The sequence below is a fragment of the Candoia aspera genome, chromosome 2 (assembly GCF_035149785.1).
Source record: "Candoia aspera isolate rCanAsp1 chromosome 2, rCanAsp1.hap2, whole genome shotgun sequence".
NCBI classification, from domain to species: domain Eukaryota; kingdom Metazoa; phylum Chordata; class Lepidosauria; order Squamata; family Boidae; genus Candoia; species Candoia aspera.
The window spans coordinates 11140156-11157325 of record NC_086154.1 but is presented as its reverse complement, the minus strand read 5'-3'; the positions used below and the strand labels follow the sequence as shown (position 1 = coordinate 11157325).

The 17170-nt window shown below is 45.8% G+C and overlaps 1 protein-coding gene across 2 annotated transcripts; it reads left to right on the top strand.

The window, feature by feature from the left end:
* Nucleotides 1-8203: 8203 nt before the first annotated feature.
* On the top strand, nt 8204-14200 carry LOC134492112 (zinc finger protein 1 homolog). 2 transcript variants are annotated; one of them, XM_063296273.1, is made up of 3 exons: nt 8204-8719; nt 9622-9706; nt 11647-14200. In XM_063296273.1, the coding sequence occupies exons 1-3, from the start codon at nt 8243-8245 to the stop codon at nt 12654-12656; spliced, it is 1572 nt and encodes a 523-aa protein (XP_063152343.1). In that variant the 5' UTR covers nt 8204-8242; the 3' UTR covers nt 12657-14200. The 2 variants fall into 2 exon arrangements, with proteins under 2 accessions (XP_063152343.1, XP_063152342.1); XM_063296272.1 differs by having other exon boundaries at nt 9622-9733.
* Nucleotides 14201-17170: the final 2970 nt, after the last annotated feature.

Sequence of the window (17170 nt, the reverse complement as noted above, 5' to 3'; positions counted from 1 at the left end):
AACATCTTCTGAACTAGTGGTTAAGGCAAAGGGCTAGAATCCAGGAGACCGTGAGTTCTAGTCCCACCTTAGGCACGAAAGCCGGCTGGGTGACCTTGGGCCAGTCCCTCTCTCTCAGCCCAACCCACCTCACAGGGTTGTTGTTGTGGGGAAAATAGGAGGAGGAAGGAATACTAGGTATGTTTATAAAAATAATAAAAGGGACAAAAATTAAATAAAGAAATAAAATGTATTTGATCCCAAATTTCTTAGCTTCTTTTATGTCCACCAAAGATGATAAAACATCCTTTCTTGTTGTTCACACTTCCAACACACACTTTCTTCCTTCTCTCTAGCAATTGTCATCACCATTCCTATTTGGGAATCGTGTCTGCTCAGCTGACCAGAATAAAACTCTTTGGAAACTGATCCTGGCTTGAAGTCCATTCCTCAGGGAAATCCGGACCAGAATTTCCCTTCCACATTCCTCATCTCTGTGCAGAGGAACAGGGAGTTTTTCTCTATGCACAGGGGGGGAAAGCGGTAACCAGATCCTCCAGGACTCCATGGGCCAGGTGGGATCCATGGGCATGAGAAAGGACCGAGAGACCACGTTTTTCACTGCCAGCTAAGCAAATCCACCTCAGGGAGCCCAAGTGCAAGGCCCTTTTTGAAAACTGTACAACCAAGGGGGCAAAATGTTTATTTGAAAGGTCATCCTTTTTTTTTCACTGTATCCTATGCCAAGGAATGATTTTTCTTTGTTTTTAACTCAGTACCTCAATAATTGGGTGCATGTGCAGGGAAAACCCTTGGCATTAAACTTACATTAAGTTACATTTACATTAAAACTATTTGATTTATGCTTCCAACAGGTCAGTTCCAAGTTTGGGGCCTGGGGAAAATGGACCTCTACCCTCCTTTAAAAAAAAACCAGTCAAACTAGCATCATCCATCTGTGAGAGTGGAATTAGCAGGCTCTGAAGTGCTCAAAGGTTTATATATCTGTTAAAATACTAAAGGAAAATTGGAAAGGGCAGAATGGAATGGAAGGACCAGAAGAAGCACGAATGGCTGGATGGAATCCTAAACAGAAATGCACCATGCAACATTCTATCCCAACAACTCAAGCCTGTTTAGTGCCCAGCCAACCTGGCTATTGTGCACACACCAGTCTCTGCTTCCTCAAAATGCAGTTATTATTGCTCCCAGGCCTGTCCCTTGACCTGAAATCAAACTCCCATTTCTTGCATCTTGCACAGTTGCAGTGGCGATGAGTGCACCCTTGGGAGACTGGAAAGAACAGGTTAGGGATAGATCGTCATGGAGGAAATCTATTGATGTGGTCGCTGGGAGTCGAAAAGGACTTGATGGCACATAATCAAAAAATCTCACGAATGCCTTAAGCTAGATATTGGACGAGTGTGTTTTTCAGCCTCATGTCGCTAGATGGCGCTCAAGAAATAATCAACCCCAGCGCCTAGAAAGCTGTCAATTCAGCAGTGGCGTCTGTGGTTGCCGAGGACCGACATCCGATGGCGGGTGGGGAGCGGGGGAGCTGAAACAATGGAGTATAGGATTGCTAGAGAGGATGCCGGAGAGGCGGAGGGCAGAGGCGCTTCCTCTTCCGGCTCCCTCGTAGGGGGAGAGTGGCGCGGAGGAGCGCTCTGTGGTCTTCCCGGGGCTGGTCGGAGCAGCAGCGGCCGGAAGGTGAGCGGAGGCCGGGTGGGAGGAGAGTCCGGGAGCGAGCGGGGCTGCCTCGTTTCCTCCGCGGGGGAGAATCAGATGAGCAACTCCGCTGCAAAATGCCAGCTGTGCATGTATGTGCATGTGTAGAATCCATCCCCAGCATTTCCATATACCTTTAATGATAACCCTTTGCAGTGCTAAGAATCTGTGATTGACCCAAGTCAACAAGTGGATTTCATGATTGGAACTTGGAACTCGCTAGTCTTCTGGGTGTCTGATGAATCATAAAGTTAGAGGTTAATCCAGCATTTAGGCATCTTTGCTTTTTCATTTTTCAATGTAATATATGCTTTTTTTCCTTGTTGCTTTCACATGTTGTACAGCCATTTTATAAACAATAATTAAACTAACACTTTTATGTGAATTTTTTAGACAAAGAGGATGCAAATAAGACCATTCTGGACAACTGAGAATCACGAGCAGCATTAACTTACTCCAAAGAACCCCAAAACTCTTCTCCTTCTCAAGCAGGTGACAGATGAGGGAGAAAAAAACAGGGAGAGAGTTTTGAGCTTGAAAAAATTGAGTATGTTGAACTCAAGGGATCATTACCTGAAAAGTAACACAGGAGAGAAACCATATGAATGTCCAGATTGTGGGAAAGGTTTCAGTACTAGGTCTAGCCTTATAAATGATGTAGGCTTACACACAGGGGAGAAACCATTCAAATGCCCAGAGCGTGGACGATGCTTCATGACAAATTCCTCCCTTACTGCACACAAGAAAATCCACATGAGGCAGAAGGTGATGAGTGTAGAGAAGGCTTGACAATTTAATTTCTGGCCTGATTCTTTTTGGTCAAACATGTCTCAGTATTAGACATATTATTAGAGGAGAGAAAAGATGCAAAATGTTAGTTTGATAAAGGCTAACTACACGTACCTGGCTATCAACAGAACCTGCTGGATATTTACTTTTGCAGAAATAGTGCAATTGCTGCAAAAAGGTTTTTGTAGGTGTTTTTGCATATTGATCATCTTAGATCCCAGAAATACAACATGCAGAGTTTCAGCTTCTTCAACGTGGGTGTCCTCCAGATTTCAAGCCCCAGGATTTCCCAGCCAGCATACCCTTTGCAGAAAATATCTGGGAGTCATAGTCAGAATTTCTGGGCGGGCCCAGGAAGCTGCTGCGGGTCCTAAAAAATACATTACAAAAAACATAGGAACACTCTGGGAGTCATAGTCAGAATTAGAGATTGTGGCTCCTCAAATATGAAGAAAGTGATTGGAGAGGAGAGGTAAAGAGGGTTCAAAATTCATCTTTTCCTTACACCTCCAGAAATTCAGTGCAAGGATAGTCCCTGTTCTGATTGTGGCTAGGCTGAAGCAGAAATGTCAAAGAAACCATTAGAATGGAGAATTTATTAGGGAAGTTTGTGGCAGTGACAAAAGCCCTGTAAAGTTTCAGATGGAGAGGCTGTTCTGCCTTGCAGTTGAACATGATGGAAAAGAGCTGCAGGAATATTGAACTCAGGAGAAAAGGCATTGTGGTTTTGAGCGTAGCATCTCCAGGTTTAGGAACAGCCCCTGCTGTGATTGTGTTTGCCTGGAGGTGCCTGCTTGTTAGCCTTTGATGGCTGGTGGGTGACAGCAGCGCCAAGAGGCTGACATTTTGATTGATTGATTGATTAGATTGGAATAGCTGCCCATCTCAGAAAAAAGTGACTCTGGGTGGCATACAACACCCAATTAAAAGAACCAATAAATATATATAAAATAATTAAAACTATAAAATCTATAAAGACTATAAAAACACACACAAAACAGGAGAGGATGATGTGAGCCACAGCAAGAGAGCCATTGCAAAACCTCTCCCTTGGTGGTAGAGACGTGAGAAAGGAATTGCACAGTGGAAGATGTTCCATGTCTAGAAATGGATTGCGTAAGAACCATTCATGGCTTTTGAGAGGGAAAAAAGACTGGGTAGTGTCAGCGTTGCTGTAAACGTGGGGCCAAGGTAAGGCAAAGCTCCCTTCCCAAGACATGGGAGGCGTTTCCATTTCTTTCACTCCTCTCTCAGGGCTTCTTTTTAAGTTTTTCCAAAAAAAATCTCTACAAGTAAAGAGGGAAATTATTTGGAGCATTAAGTGGCATTTTAGCAGTTGAATGATCCTGATTTTGCTGACTTTAGAAGATACCAAAGAATTCAAGGTTTGTTCATTTCAGTAACACAATTCAGAGATCAGGTTATAATACTTTTTTTTCCCCTAGTAGATCATTTTTATGATCCCTTTGCAGAAGGACACTCAGCAGCCAGGACCAGGCCAGGGGTGGGGAGGAAGCAAGAGGCTCTTTTGGCCTGAGCCTCAAGCTCTGGCTTCAGATTGAAAAATCTGCAAAGTTGTTAAACTTTAAAATATTCAAATTATATTCTCTCTTCCTCTCTCTTTTTTGGTGCTGTATTTTTGGGCACACCTGTTATAATGTCCCATTTTATTATGGTTGGGAGCTGCAAATGCTTGAAATGGCTCAAAAGCCTCTGGATGTTTTAGGGGGCTGTACCATAATGCATAATCTTGCATTCTAAAATGATTTGGTATCCACCCCAGCCAGGATAACGTATACTTAGTGGCCATGGAATACTGATGTCTTTGGGGAATAAAATGGGACAATAGGACAGAGGGAATGGAATGGAATGGACTGACTTGGAAGGGGCCATGGCTGGCTGGCTGCTGCAATAGGCGGTGAATAAATGTATAAATAAATATAATAAAAATTACCATTCTGCGAAGACTTCATATTTTTTCTTTTGGGAGATGTCTCATGCGTACACCCAAACCCCCAGGAGGCAAAAACTGGGGCAATGGGTATGAGTCTGAGGATAATCTTAATAATAATTTATGTCATGCTTAAGAATTAAGTGCAGAACAGAAAGAAAGGAATATTAATTGAATTTGAATATGCAAAGATATAAAGTAGACCCATTAAAACTGACACTAAGGCAATAGTGGAATACCCAACAAGTAACCCCTTTAAAAGAAAAAGAATAAATTGGACCCTGCAAATCCCACTAACAATATATTAGTAATAAAATCGAGCAAAATTTGAGCACAGATAACATATAAACCAGAGGAGCTGGTCCCCAGAGCCAGGCCAGAAGTCCCCAGTCAGAGGAACACTCCATTTCCCCAGAAGAAAGGTTTCAAGCTCAGATTTTAAGACAAAAAGGATCTGTCATCTGAAGAGTAAGGGGGGACTGATCAGATCTTGTAAGGCTGCAGCCTTGAATTTGCTGTCGGAGCAGCAGGAACAGCTGAACGTGTACATTTCATGGGGAGTATCTGGCATAAGAAGAGCCAGTTTGGTGGTGTGGTTCTGGCCCCAGGCTAGAAACTGGGAGACGCTCAGTTTGAGTCTTGAGATCTTGTAGCTTTGTAGCATGATCTCTATGGTCCCTAAATGTCCACCTTTAGATCAGGATCGTGCAAGCCATGGTATTCCCCAGGACTCTGTATGGGAGTGAAAGCTGGACTTTCAAGAAGCAGGAGAGGAAGACTATTGACACGTTAGACCTTGGGTGTTGGAGAAGACTCCTGAGAAATCCGTGGACAGTCAAGAAGACAAACCAATGGATCATCAAACTATCCTACTTAAGATACATTCTGCAAAGATCCAGCTCTCTGGAAAAGGCTCTGATGCTGGGAAAGGTGGAAGGAAAGGGAAGAGGGTGACCACCAGCACGGGGGCTGCACACAGTTACAGTGGTGATGGGGACATCTTTGGAAGACCTGAAAGATCAGGTTAGAACAGATCCTAATGGGGAAAATCTAAGGCTGCGGTCACCAAGAATCAACAAGAACCTGATGGCACATAACCAACCTGAGATCAGGCATTGCACCCCTGCCCCCTGCTGCAAAGAGTGCAGAAGAGCTGTTTCAAAGGTGCACAAATTCCCCCCTTTCTTTGAACCTGAAAGGGACAAAGCAGGAAACGTGTTGGGACATTGTGCTGCAGACAACTCCAGCTGTGAAGTCAGACTGGAAACTGCCTCAAGGAGCTTTCAAAGCAGGGCTTCTCGCGTCGCCCAGCCGTCCTGGGGAGATCTAAGACATCCCCCGCTTAGACCGACCACCCTTGCGCTTTTGTGCGAAAGCAACGAGCTTCCCCAGGGCAGAGCCATCCCATCTCCCTCCCTCTGCCGGACAGGCCTCCGGGTTCCATCCCGCTGAGCCCCTGGGTGACTTCGCGCCAGTCGCTCTCAGCCCTTTCTACCTCACAGGGTTGTTGTTGGGGGGGCACAATGGGAGCCCCACGTACGCCTCCGGGAACTCCTGAATTAAAGGCGGGCTGGAAATGCAATCAGTGCACGAATAAAGGCGGGTCCCCGGAGCGGAGCAGCCGCGGCTGAGCGCCTCCCCGGCGAGGCCGCCAAGAGCCGCAGCAACGGAGCGGAGTCCTCGCGCGCAGCGGAGCGCAGCGGAAGGTCCGCGCCGTTCGGAGAGAGAAGAACCCGCCGGCCCTTCCCAGGGTCCAAACGATAGATGCCGGATTGCTAGAGGGGACCTGGGAGAAAGAGAAGGAAAGGGGACCTTCCTCTTCCGGCCTCCCGGGCGGGCTTCGTGCGGGGTCTTCCCACGGTGGGGAGGGGGAGCTGCCGCCGAAAGCGCCCGGGAGGGCGAGCGGAGGGCGGAGCGTGGCGGAAGCGGAGGCTGGAGCGGGGGTGCGTGGAAAGTGCAGGGAGGAGCCGGTGCTCTCGGGGTCGCCCCCTAAATCAGGCGCTGGCCCCTGCCTCGGTCCTGTGCCTTGCAGGAAAACCGGGGGTGCCTCAGCTCAAAGTTGGGGCTCTTCTTTGGCTCTGGGTGCAGCTCAGGGTGAATGGACTTGGGGCTGACATCGGAAGCCGTCTGGTGGCACCTTTTATTCAAACGCATAAGCCTCCGTGAGCTGCAGCTCCCTTCATCAGATGCATCATAGGGGGGCGAGATTTCTCTAGGGTTGAAATTGGGGAGGGGTACTGGAGGGGGAGGCAGGTTGGATTTGGGGCTGCAGGCGTGGGGACGACCCCCCCTCCGTCTCACCTTCAAGGTTGGCCGGAGGGCTGGACCCGTGGCCTGTCTCAGGGCAGGCAGCTTCCTCTACCGTATTCCATTCCTAGGTCGCAGACTTGCTCTCCATGCATAAAGTTTTCCGCCTTTCTCCTTGGTTTCTCCACTTAAAATATCTTTCCCGGGGTTTATTTGCCAAACTGCGAAGAGCAGAAGTGAGGCTAGATGACTGACGGCCTCAGCTTAAGATAGCTGAAACAGATCCCTTCCTTTTTTTCAGGTATCTCTTTAAGTACGCGTTGGAAGACCTGGAAGACCAGGTTAGGGACAGACTGTCCTGCCGAAAATCTTATCTATGTGATTACTAAGAGTCAGCACCGACTTGATGGCACAATTTAAGTACTGGTTTATCAAGAATGTATATAACTAAGGACCAGGAACAAGCTAAAAAAAAAATCTAATGCAATATGATTCCTAAATAGACTTCTCAGAGTAGCAAGATGCATATGTTTTATACAGGAGTTATGCTTTTCTCCTTTAGCTTTTGAATTTACAATTTAGAAATACGTACTATTTAACATCCAAAGCTTTTCCAAAATCAGAGCATTGTTTTAACACAGGTACTCTGATAAAAGACAAGAAGTGAAGTCAGAATTAAAGTAGTAAAGGTAGCCCTTAAAACAAACCCACTAAATTTAAACCTAGGAGGTCTTCATCCTGGTGGTGAATGGTCAAGTATCATAAGTAGTTGGTAAATAGGGAACAGGAAAGCCTTACTTCCAATCCCAAGTTAACTCTGCCTGTGAGGTACTGTTGTTAATCGTCTCACTGGAGAGGGCTTTGTGAGGCACTCAGAGTTTTTAATGAATCAGAGCAACATGTAACTTCTAATAAGTACATAAATAAGTTCCTGGAAGAAAGTGGTCTAGATTTGGGGGGGGGGGTGCCGAAATAAAAATAAATAAATAAGATTTGTAAAGGAGATAAATATTGGAATACATGCCTGGGGCGGGAGGGAGAATAGTCATTTCTGGGGATGGCTAGTCTCTTAGAAGGACCCTGCTCTGCTTGCGAATCACAGAGAACTTTTAGCCATCGTGTTCCTATTATATTTATTTTATTATGTATTATATTATTTTATAGTTTTATATTCCTCTTATTTATGTTTTATTGTAAACCGCCCAGAGTCCCTTTTGTGGGAGATGGGCAGTGATAAATTTGATTGATAAATAAATACATACACAGATACATACATGGTAGTGGTAATTCTGCATGGATTTTTTTTAAAAAATTGGGCTTCTCCAACTGTAGAATTCTAATCCTGTTTTTGATGCTCAGATTATGAATAACACCCAAGATCATATACTAATATTGGCTGGGATGTTATGTTGCACTAACCCCCAATGTGTTTTCGTTTGTTTTTGTTGTAAACTGCCCAGAGTCCCTCCTTGGGGGTGGGGATGGGCAGTGATAAAATTTGATAAATGAATAAATAAATTATTTTCCAGACAAGGAGCGGAAAAAGCAATGCAAGACGGAGTTGGAAGCCGTGCTGAAAGAAAACTGGAGGCAGAAGGAAGACAAACGAATGTCCTTCGAAGTAGGACCTTTGGAAGGCTTCTGACTGGAGCAGATCCAGAAGAAATTAAGGAGTCAGAGGTGGGGCCAGAGCAAAGCAGTGAAACCCATTGGCAAGAGTTTCTGAAGGCAGTTCAGAGCCCTCAATCTGGATGGAAACATCCACAATTGTCTCAATCCCAATCAAAGGAAGTGTTGAATGGCCTTCACGCCTCCCTCTCGGGGGAAGCTGGAGCCAAGCAGGGGCTTAGTGAGAAGATGGCGTCCCACGGCTTGCCGGGTCTCAGGGGAGGACCTCCAGGGGTCTCTGAGTCTTCTGTGGAAATGAAGGAGGAGGCTGTGTATGAAGAAGAAGGACTTGATTGGAAGATGGAACAACAGCATTCCTGGGAATTCTGGTTCCAGAATGACAAAGGAACTCAAGAGGTAATCAGACAAAATATGTTGTCATCAGATACCAAAGGCAGGAAGAAATACAAGGAGGCCAGGTCAGTGGATGGCCTTCCTAGGTATTACTGGGCCAATTCCCTTGTTCCTTATATTCTCGATAATGATGGGCTGATGGGAGTTGGAAGTCCACAACTTTTAGAAGGACAGAAGTTGCCCATCCCAGGTGTAGATTCTGGAGGAGGTCAGTTGGTACCTGTTCCTAATTCTTTCTCAGGAGAAGCCAAATTGGGATGTGGAACTCAGATCAGGTGCCTGAGACTGGGGAGTAGGAATAAATGGAGCTGGGGACATGATTTGGATCCCGCCTGTCACTAAATCTGCCCCTAATCATTCATGCCAGTTTTAAAGTGCAGGTGTGAGTGCTGTTGTTTCTGTGGGCAACATGGCAACCTCCACACACCTTCATTCAAGAACATTTTGCTTCAGGCCCACTATATGGTTTGTTGAAGTGGTGTAGGGCTTGGCATTGTCTGGCTGTAAGCTTGACAAAGACACCAAGCCAGAAGCCGGGAGACCCTGAGTTCCAGTCCTGCCTCGGGTACGAAGGCAACTGGGTGACCTTGGGCCAGTCACTCTCACACAGCTCTCAGAAGAAGCAGCAGGCAAGGGCTAACCACGTCAAAAATTTTTCCAAGAAAACTGCAGGGACTTGTCTTGGCGATTGCCAGGAGTGATCATTGACTCGAAGGTGACACACACACACACACACAAGCTTGAAAAAAGTTGTTTTTGTCTCCGTTAGGCACCAAGAGGGATGAACTATGAGAGCACCATATTTAAGGGTGCTGCCAAGGCAGGATTTAAAGTGGGGACTTGATTTATGGTTCCGTCTATATCCTTCATCTCCCACACGCATTAGCTCATTTTTATTTTTACAGCAATTCCAGGTACTTGTCTCCAACTTGGAAAAGGATGCAGGAGAATCCAGGAAGGTGCAGCCACCTAGCAAAACTCGCCGAGAAGGTAAGAGAAAGACGCTGACTGTTTCCAGTTAAGACTTTGTCAGAATTCTGGGATTTCTCCTGTTACCTTAATGGAAAATCAGGAAAGCTGCTGATCCAAGAAGGGATCTCAGAAGGAGGTAACGAAACACAACGGGGTTTTAACACTTGATCAGGTATTTCCAATCTGCCTCAGTGTTACATGTCCCTACATAACGGTTCTGTCTTCCCCTTCCATTCGCCTCCCCCACAGCTCAATTTAAACCTTACAAAAGTTTAGCCACTCTGTGAAGTAACGTGTAGTTCACAAAAGCTTATAGCTTTGAATTAAATTTCTTAGCCTGAAGAAGTACTACTGGATTCCCTCTGCTTTTCAACCCAAGAAAACTCTCCCCCTCCCCCTTCTTTAGATATGGATGTTTTATATCCTGCTTACTGAACAAACGGAGGGATGATCCCCTGGTTGTTGCCAGACGGGCTTGGCTGGGAATTCATGCCTGGCCCAAAAACATTCAGGGCCTTCTTTGGCATTTGATCCTGACTTCCCAGCACCAGGCACTGCAACAGGTTTCCTTGTCATTCAAATTTATATGGCCATGCATGTATACACATGACATGACTCTGGGTGGCTGAGAAACAATTAAAAGAAATATAAAAAGAACAAAAAAGAACAATGCAACAATTTAAAAAGAAGATAAAATATATAAACTTTACAAAAACCATCATGAAATACATAAAACTTACAGCCGAGGGAATCCCATTAGTCAGAACCGCAAGTACAGCCACTGCACGGCTCCACCATGCTCTGGTGTCCCCAGCCCGTTGGCCAAACCACATCTTCAGGGCCTCACAAAACACCTGCAGGGCTGGGGCCAATCTCATATACCGGGGGATGCTGTGTCATCGGGCAGGTGCCACAGCAGAAGAGGCTTGTAATGGTTGCCTAATCCCAAATACTCAGTCTCACAAGCTCGGGCTTAAAGATAACTGATTTATTAAAGGAATAGTATGCAAGTACAGAGAAAGCTGAGAATGAGCAAAAGCGCGCCAAATACAAACTTAAAAGCCTTGCCTTCAATCCAGTCCCGCCCCAAGCACCCGTCAGCACGCACCCCCTCCCAGGTGCTAGGATCCGTTACACGCGCCTGGGAAAGTAACCTTGAACAGGAGTGCAAACCCAAACATACATTCCAAAGTTCCAAAACAAAGCAGAGCGCAGGAATGGAAAAACCCAGCCATGAGCAAGGAAAAATGGTTTGACATGTGAAACGTTACGATGTTAACGGAACATTGAAACGGGGAACATGACAAGGCTCTGTTCTGTGTGGCATCTGGCACAAGAGGTTCTGAATTAAAAATTAGGCATTATGACATCGGTTATCCCGGAGGAGCAAGCAGGTTGTCCTCACCTAGCGATGGTAATGGGCACCAGAATTTCCACCACTAAGCGATGTGGGAGTAAAGTGTGACAGCATGTGACCACACTGCTTAGCGACGGCAATCTCAGCAGTCCCCGTTGCCATCGTTAAGCGAGGACCTCCTCACAACTTCCTGCCGGCTTCCAACAAGCGAAGTCTATGGGCAAGCAGGCAGGAAGTTGCAAGTCCTGGGCGGCTTATGAGTGTGCCAGCCGGCGGGTAAGTGGCTGCTGTGGGGCGAGCGTGGCTGGGTTGGGGGTGGCTACTGCTGGGTGCAGGAGGGTGTGCCAGTGGCGGGCATGCACTATGGAGTGTGGGGAGGTGATGCGGGCACATGTATCCTATCTTATCCCAAATTTAGGCAATGCTTTCTCCCACTGTTAATCAAATATCAATTACGGTTGTGGAAAATATGAATTAAACTTCTTGGTTGATTATAATGGTAGTACAGAAAAAGCAGTTGTACAGACCGAAACAGGGAAAAGAAACCTAGTCCTGTTCTCTTAAAAAAATCAAGACACTATCTTTTCCCCCCTCAAATCAGGTAATGGAGAAGGGAAGCTAAACCTGGGAGGAAGTATTGAGTTGAAAAGTTTGGAGCGTGTGGAAGTGAATAAGACATTACAGGAGAAAGCCCAAAGTAATGATTTTCTGTTTCATGACAAGGCAGAAACACCTGGACATCAGCAGGGAGGAGAAGATCATTTGGACTGCAGTCTAGGGCTGGTAGGAAAGCAATCCTCTCTCTGTGAGGAAGGAGACAGTGGTTTGAATGAAAAGGCCATTCAGCAGGGGATTAAGCAGATCTTTGCTCTCCTTGAGAATCCAAGGATGTCAGGGGTGCAGAAGCCCCACAAATGCTCATATTGTGGGAAAAGCACAAGCTGCAGATCACAGCTGATGATGCATGAGAGGATCCACACCGGAGAAAAACCGTACCACTGCTCCGAGTGTGGCAAAAGCTTTGGTCGAAACAGCTCCCTGGTGGTTCACCGAAGGACCCACACCAGAGAAAAGCCGTATGAATGCTCCGAGTGTGGGAAGGTTTTTCGCTGCAGCTCCCACCTTTTTATCCATAAAAGGACCCACACCGGGGAGAAGCCCTACCAGTGCTCTCGATGTGGCAAAAGCTTTAGTGAGCATGCCACCCTGGTGATACACAAGAGAACTCACACCGGGGAGAAACCGTTTGAATGTCCAGAGTGTGGGAAAAGCTTCAACACTAGTTCGAATCTTACCAGCCACGTGAAGTTGCACACGGGTGAGAAACCCCACAAATGTTTGCAGTGTGGGAAAAGTTTCAGTCGGAATTCCAACCTGGTGATACACCAGAGGATTCACACAGGAGAGAAACCGTATGAGTGTCCGGATTGTGGGAAAGGTTTCACAACTAGCTCTAATCTAATAAGTCATGTAAGTTTGCACACGGGGGAGAAGCCATTCAGATGCCCAAACTGTGGTCAGCGTTTCAGTCACAACTCTACTCTTATTAAACACAAGAGGACACATACAGGAGAAAAGACCATCAGCGTTCTGATTGCAGGAAAAGCTTGATCATCCCCCTAAGACCTTGGAAAACTTCCAGGAGTCCACCCAGGAGAGAAACCATTGTTTGTTTCCAGCTTGCCGGATTATTTTCAGCCAAAGAGCCAATCTTATTAGACGTGGGAGACTCAGCCAGAAGAAATGCTCTTCATACAAAAGGATTTGCTTGCAAAAACCAGTAAATCAGTAGGTGGGAAAGCTGTGAGGGGCCAAAGAGGATTTCAAGAAGAGCTTTGTGAAAACAAAGAAAGCAAAGAAAGAATATGAAAGTAACTATGCAGAATAGAAACATTCCAAAGGTATCAAAACTGTTCTTATGGTATCTAATGTGATGTTATAAAAAAGAATCGGGGGGGAAAAAGTGATAGGTGTGCTCTAGTTTCAGCCAAAGCTTTAATTAGGAATTGTGACTAAAACAGCATAACAGAAGCTGTTTTGGAGGAGATACAGCATAGTGAGAGAATTGGGAGGGATCTCAGGGTCATCTAGTCTAACCCCTTTTCAGGGCAGAAAGTCCACTGCTCCAGCATTAAGTGGCCTGAGCTTCACTTGCAACACATTGTTCCTGGAGTGTGAGTGAGGACCCACTGAGTTGCTGAAACACCATGCAAGATTGTAGGGCTTATAGAATGTGCTGTGAACGTGATTTGAAGTAAGTGCAAACAAAGCTAGTTTTGGACTGAAGCCACTGAAATGCAAGAAATGGGTAACAAAAGTGTATAGATAGCCCTCGCTTAATGACCGCTCATTCAGCGACTGTTTGAAGTTAACATGGTGCTGAACAAGGAGACTTAAGCCGTTCCTTGTAGTTGTGGCTTTCACAGCATCCCCACAGTCATGTGATTGTGATTTGGGCACTTGGCAACCGTGGGTGATTTGCTTAACGACTGCAGCTATAACTGATGTTGTAAGTCGGTGCAGTCACATGTGACGTTTCACGTTACAACTGCATCGTTTAGCAACAGAGTTGCTAGGCCCCATTGTGGTCGGTAACTGAGGACTACCTGTATCGTATTTGTAATATAGTAATTATTGCAGGTTATTAAAAAAACTTCCTATGGCAAACCAGTGTCCATTTACCACTTATAAGTGTAACAGCTCCAAGGTAGTAAGAATTGTTGCATTGCCCCTGCCTGGGTGCTGTTACTGTCCTGTAATGTTTCTAAAGGTACCCTGGTTCATGAGAACCATTAGTTACATCACGACAGGCTCTAATGCCCCTCAGATTGGACAGGTTGTTGTAGTTAATTTCATTAAATGTGATCCATGCAGATGTGTGTGCATGTATGTGTGTATATACTGTATATATAATATTATTACATGGTTCTTTGGATGTATGAAAATGAGTATTTAATAGGTTCCAGTGCCTTCCTTTTAATTAAAGTATAAATAATGTACAGAAGTGGCTGCTTCTTAATATCCATGTCTTAAATATCTGTAGAAATGTCTTCCCCCCAGAAAAGCCTAAGTGATGTTTGCAGTTTGTTTGACTATAATATTTAAGTATTCTGCAGTGTGTTGTCATCTCCAGATCAAATGTTTCCATTCATTTGCTTTGTATTTGTCCTCCAGATTTCTTGAGCTTTGTATGACTTATTATCTGGAACATTTTTGATTCATACATAGTACTTTTTTTATTCATCACTAACATTATTGTGAAAAAGAGAGAGAGAAGGATCAACCCTACTTGCTTGTTACAGATTGGCAATTTGAAATTGATTCTTCCCAGTGTAAGTCAAACATGGTGCTTACCAAATGAGACTTCCTGGATCTCAGCTTTGCATGATGTTTCTTTTTCAACGCATGGAGGAAAAATATCTCTCTGGCTTTCCAAAGAGATAAAGGGGGTTCCTGTGATTTATGCAAAAAGATAAAAGGATTTCAGGTCAAGGGACAGGCCTGGGAGCACTAACAACTCGGTGCAGTGCACTTTGAGGAAGCAGAGACTGGTCTGTGCACAATAGCCGGGTTGGCTGGGCTCCAAACAGGCTGGAGTTGTTGGGATAGAATGTTGCATGGCGTGTTTCTGTTTAGAATTCCATCCAGCCATCCCTGCTTCTTCTGGTCCTTCCGTTCCATTCTCCCCTTTCCAATTTTCAGTATTCCTCCAGCAGTCCGAATCCCATGTCTGTCCCCAGGCACCGAATTGCTCTGCGTCTGTCCCCTTCCGTTTTATAGCTTCCACTTTCCGTAAAGATTTATTTCAGCATTTTAACATATATGTAAATCTTGGGGCATTTCAGAGCCTCCTAACCCCACTCCTGCAGATGGAGGATGCTATTTTGACTGGACTTTTTTAAAAAAAAGGGAGGGCAGAGGTCCACTTTCCCCAGGTCACAAACGTGGAGGGGACCCGTCAGAAGCATAAATCAATGTTTGGATCGGCTAAGTTTTAATGCAAAACTGTTCCGTAAAAGTTTAATGCCAAGGGTTTTCCCTGCACATGTTCCCAATTATCAAGGTACTGAGTTAAAAACAAAGCAAAGTCATTCCTTGGAATAGGATTCAAAGTATTAAAAAGGATTAACTTTCAAATGAACATTTTGCCCCCTTGGCTTTCCAGTTTTAAGAACAGCCTTGCATTTAGGCTCCCTCAGATGGAATTGTGTGGCTGGCAGTGAAAAACGTGGTTTCTCGGTCCTATCTCATTCACATGGACCCCACCTGGCCCATGGAGTCCTGGAGGATCTGGTTACCACTTTCCCCCCTGTGCATAGAGAAAAACTCCCAGTTCCTCTGCACAGAGATGAGGAAAGTGGAAGGGAAATTTTGGTCTGGATTTCCCTGAGGAATGGGCTTCAAGCCAGGATCAGTTTCCAAGGAGAGTTTTATTCTGGTCAGCTGAGCATATACATTTTTAAAACTTTCTTTCTTGTTTCTTATTTTCTCTCTTTGTTTTGGGTGGGGGGGTTGTATATTTTATTATATTAAAAGTTTCCAGTTAAAAAAAAGGAATGTGTGTTGGAGTATTGCGACTTTTTATACACTTTTGCATGCACATGTGTAGTACCACCCCTTTTACAACCCTTTGAAATATTTCTTTGGAAAGTTTATCAGTTTTTTTTACCATACAGAGACAGTCCCCCTCTTTCTAAGCCCCCCTTTTGTAGGCCCTGCCCCATACGTGTTACTCTCGCTTGGACCTAACAGAGATTTCTGTGCAAGCGAATTTTCAGGCGCACATAGCATTGAGCCTTTCGCAGATTTAGAATCTCCTCCTGCAGGAACAAAGCCAGCTTGCTGGGAACACCGGCTCCAAGACCCTGGGCGCGCTTCAAAGCAGCCCTGGCCAGCATGAGTGAAGCTGGTTCTCTCGGAGCCTGTGGCCTGTTGGGGCTCCCAGGTCCTAAATACTTTTGAGCCCCAGGAAATCAGGCACGAAGTTTTAGGAGGTAGAGAGGGTTTGATCTCCACGGAGAGCCAAGCCCTGTGACAGAGCAGGAATCATTTGATCAGCCTTTGATCTGCAAACTAGTGCCCTCTAGTGTCATGCTGAAGAGGCCTGGGAATTCTCACGGCTGAAATCTAACTCCTTTGGGAATTGGGAAGGTTGCTTGGAGCAATTCTGCCCCCTAGCGAGATTTAGGCTCCGCAATTAGAGATAGAGGGACAATACCTCCTTTCTAGATGTGGTTTGGAAGCAATGCTGGTGGATGATTCCAGGTTTTGTGGCGTGTTTCATTATCCTATTAATAGGATGAAGCTCTTTTAGGGACTCCGCACACAAATGAGTACTTTATGAACTCGCCCAGCCCCGAGCTAATCTTGAAAATTTAGGTAGGGTCAAGCTTCACTCTTCAAGCTTCACTCAGTTGCAAAGGTACATTTGGAGGAGTTATCCTGCACCCCCAAGACATAACTGGCTGGAACAGTCCTCACCGATCCCTAATGGAGGTGCATTTTGTCGTTGCCTGTCTGCACACCTCTTTCCCCCAGGATGCTTTCCCTTGGTTTGGTTCCCTCTTCTTGCAAAGGAAGTTTCTTGCTCCGTTACAGTGGCGATGAGTGCGCCCTTGGGAGTCTTGAAAAAACAGGTTAGGGATAGATCGTCATGGAGAAAATCTATCGATGTGGTCGCCGGGAGTCAAAAAGGACTCGATGGCACAGAATCAATGAAAAAATCTCGCCAGCGCCTTAGGGTACAGATCGTACGAGTGTGTATTTTCAGCCTCATGTCGCTAGATGGCGCTCCAGGAATAAGCAACCCCCTCGCCTGGAAAGCTGTCAATACAGTAGCAGCGTCTGTGATTGCTGAGGACCGAAATCCAACGGGAGGGGAACCGGGGGAGCTGAAGCAATAGAGTATTGGATTGCTAGGGGGGATGTCGGAGGAGGGCAGAGGAACTTCCTGTTCCGGCTCCCGCCTGGGAGAAGAGTGGCGAGGAGAAGCGGTCTGTGGCCTTCCCGGGGTTGGTCGTAGCAGCAGCCGCCGCCGCCGCCCGAAAGTGAGTGGAGGACAGGCCATGAGCGAGCGGGGCTGCCTCGTTTCCTCCGTGGGGAGAATCAAATGAGCAACTCTGCTG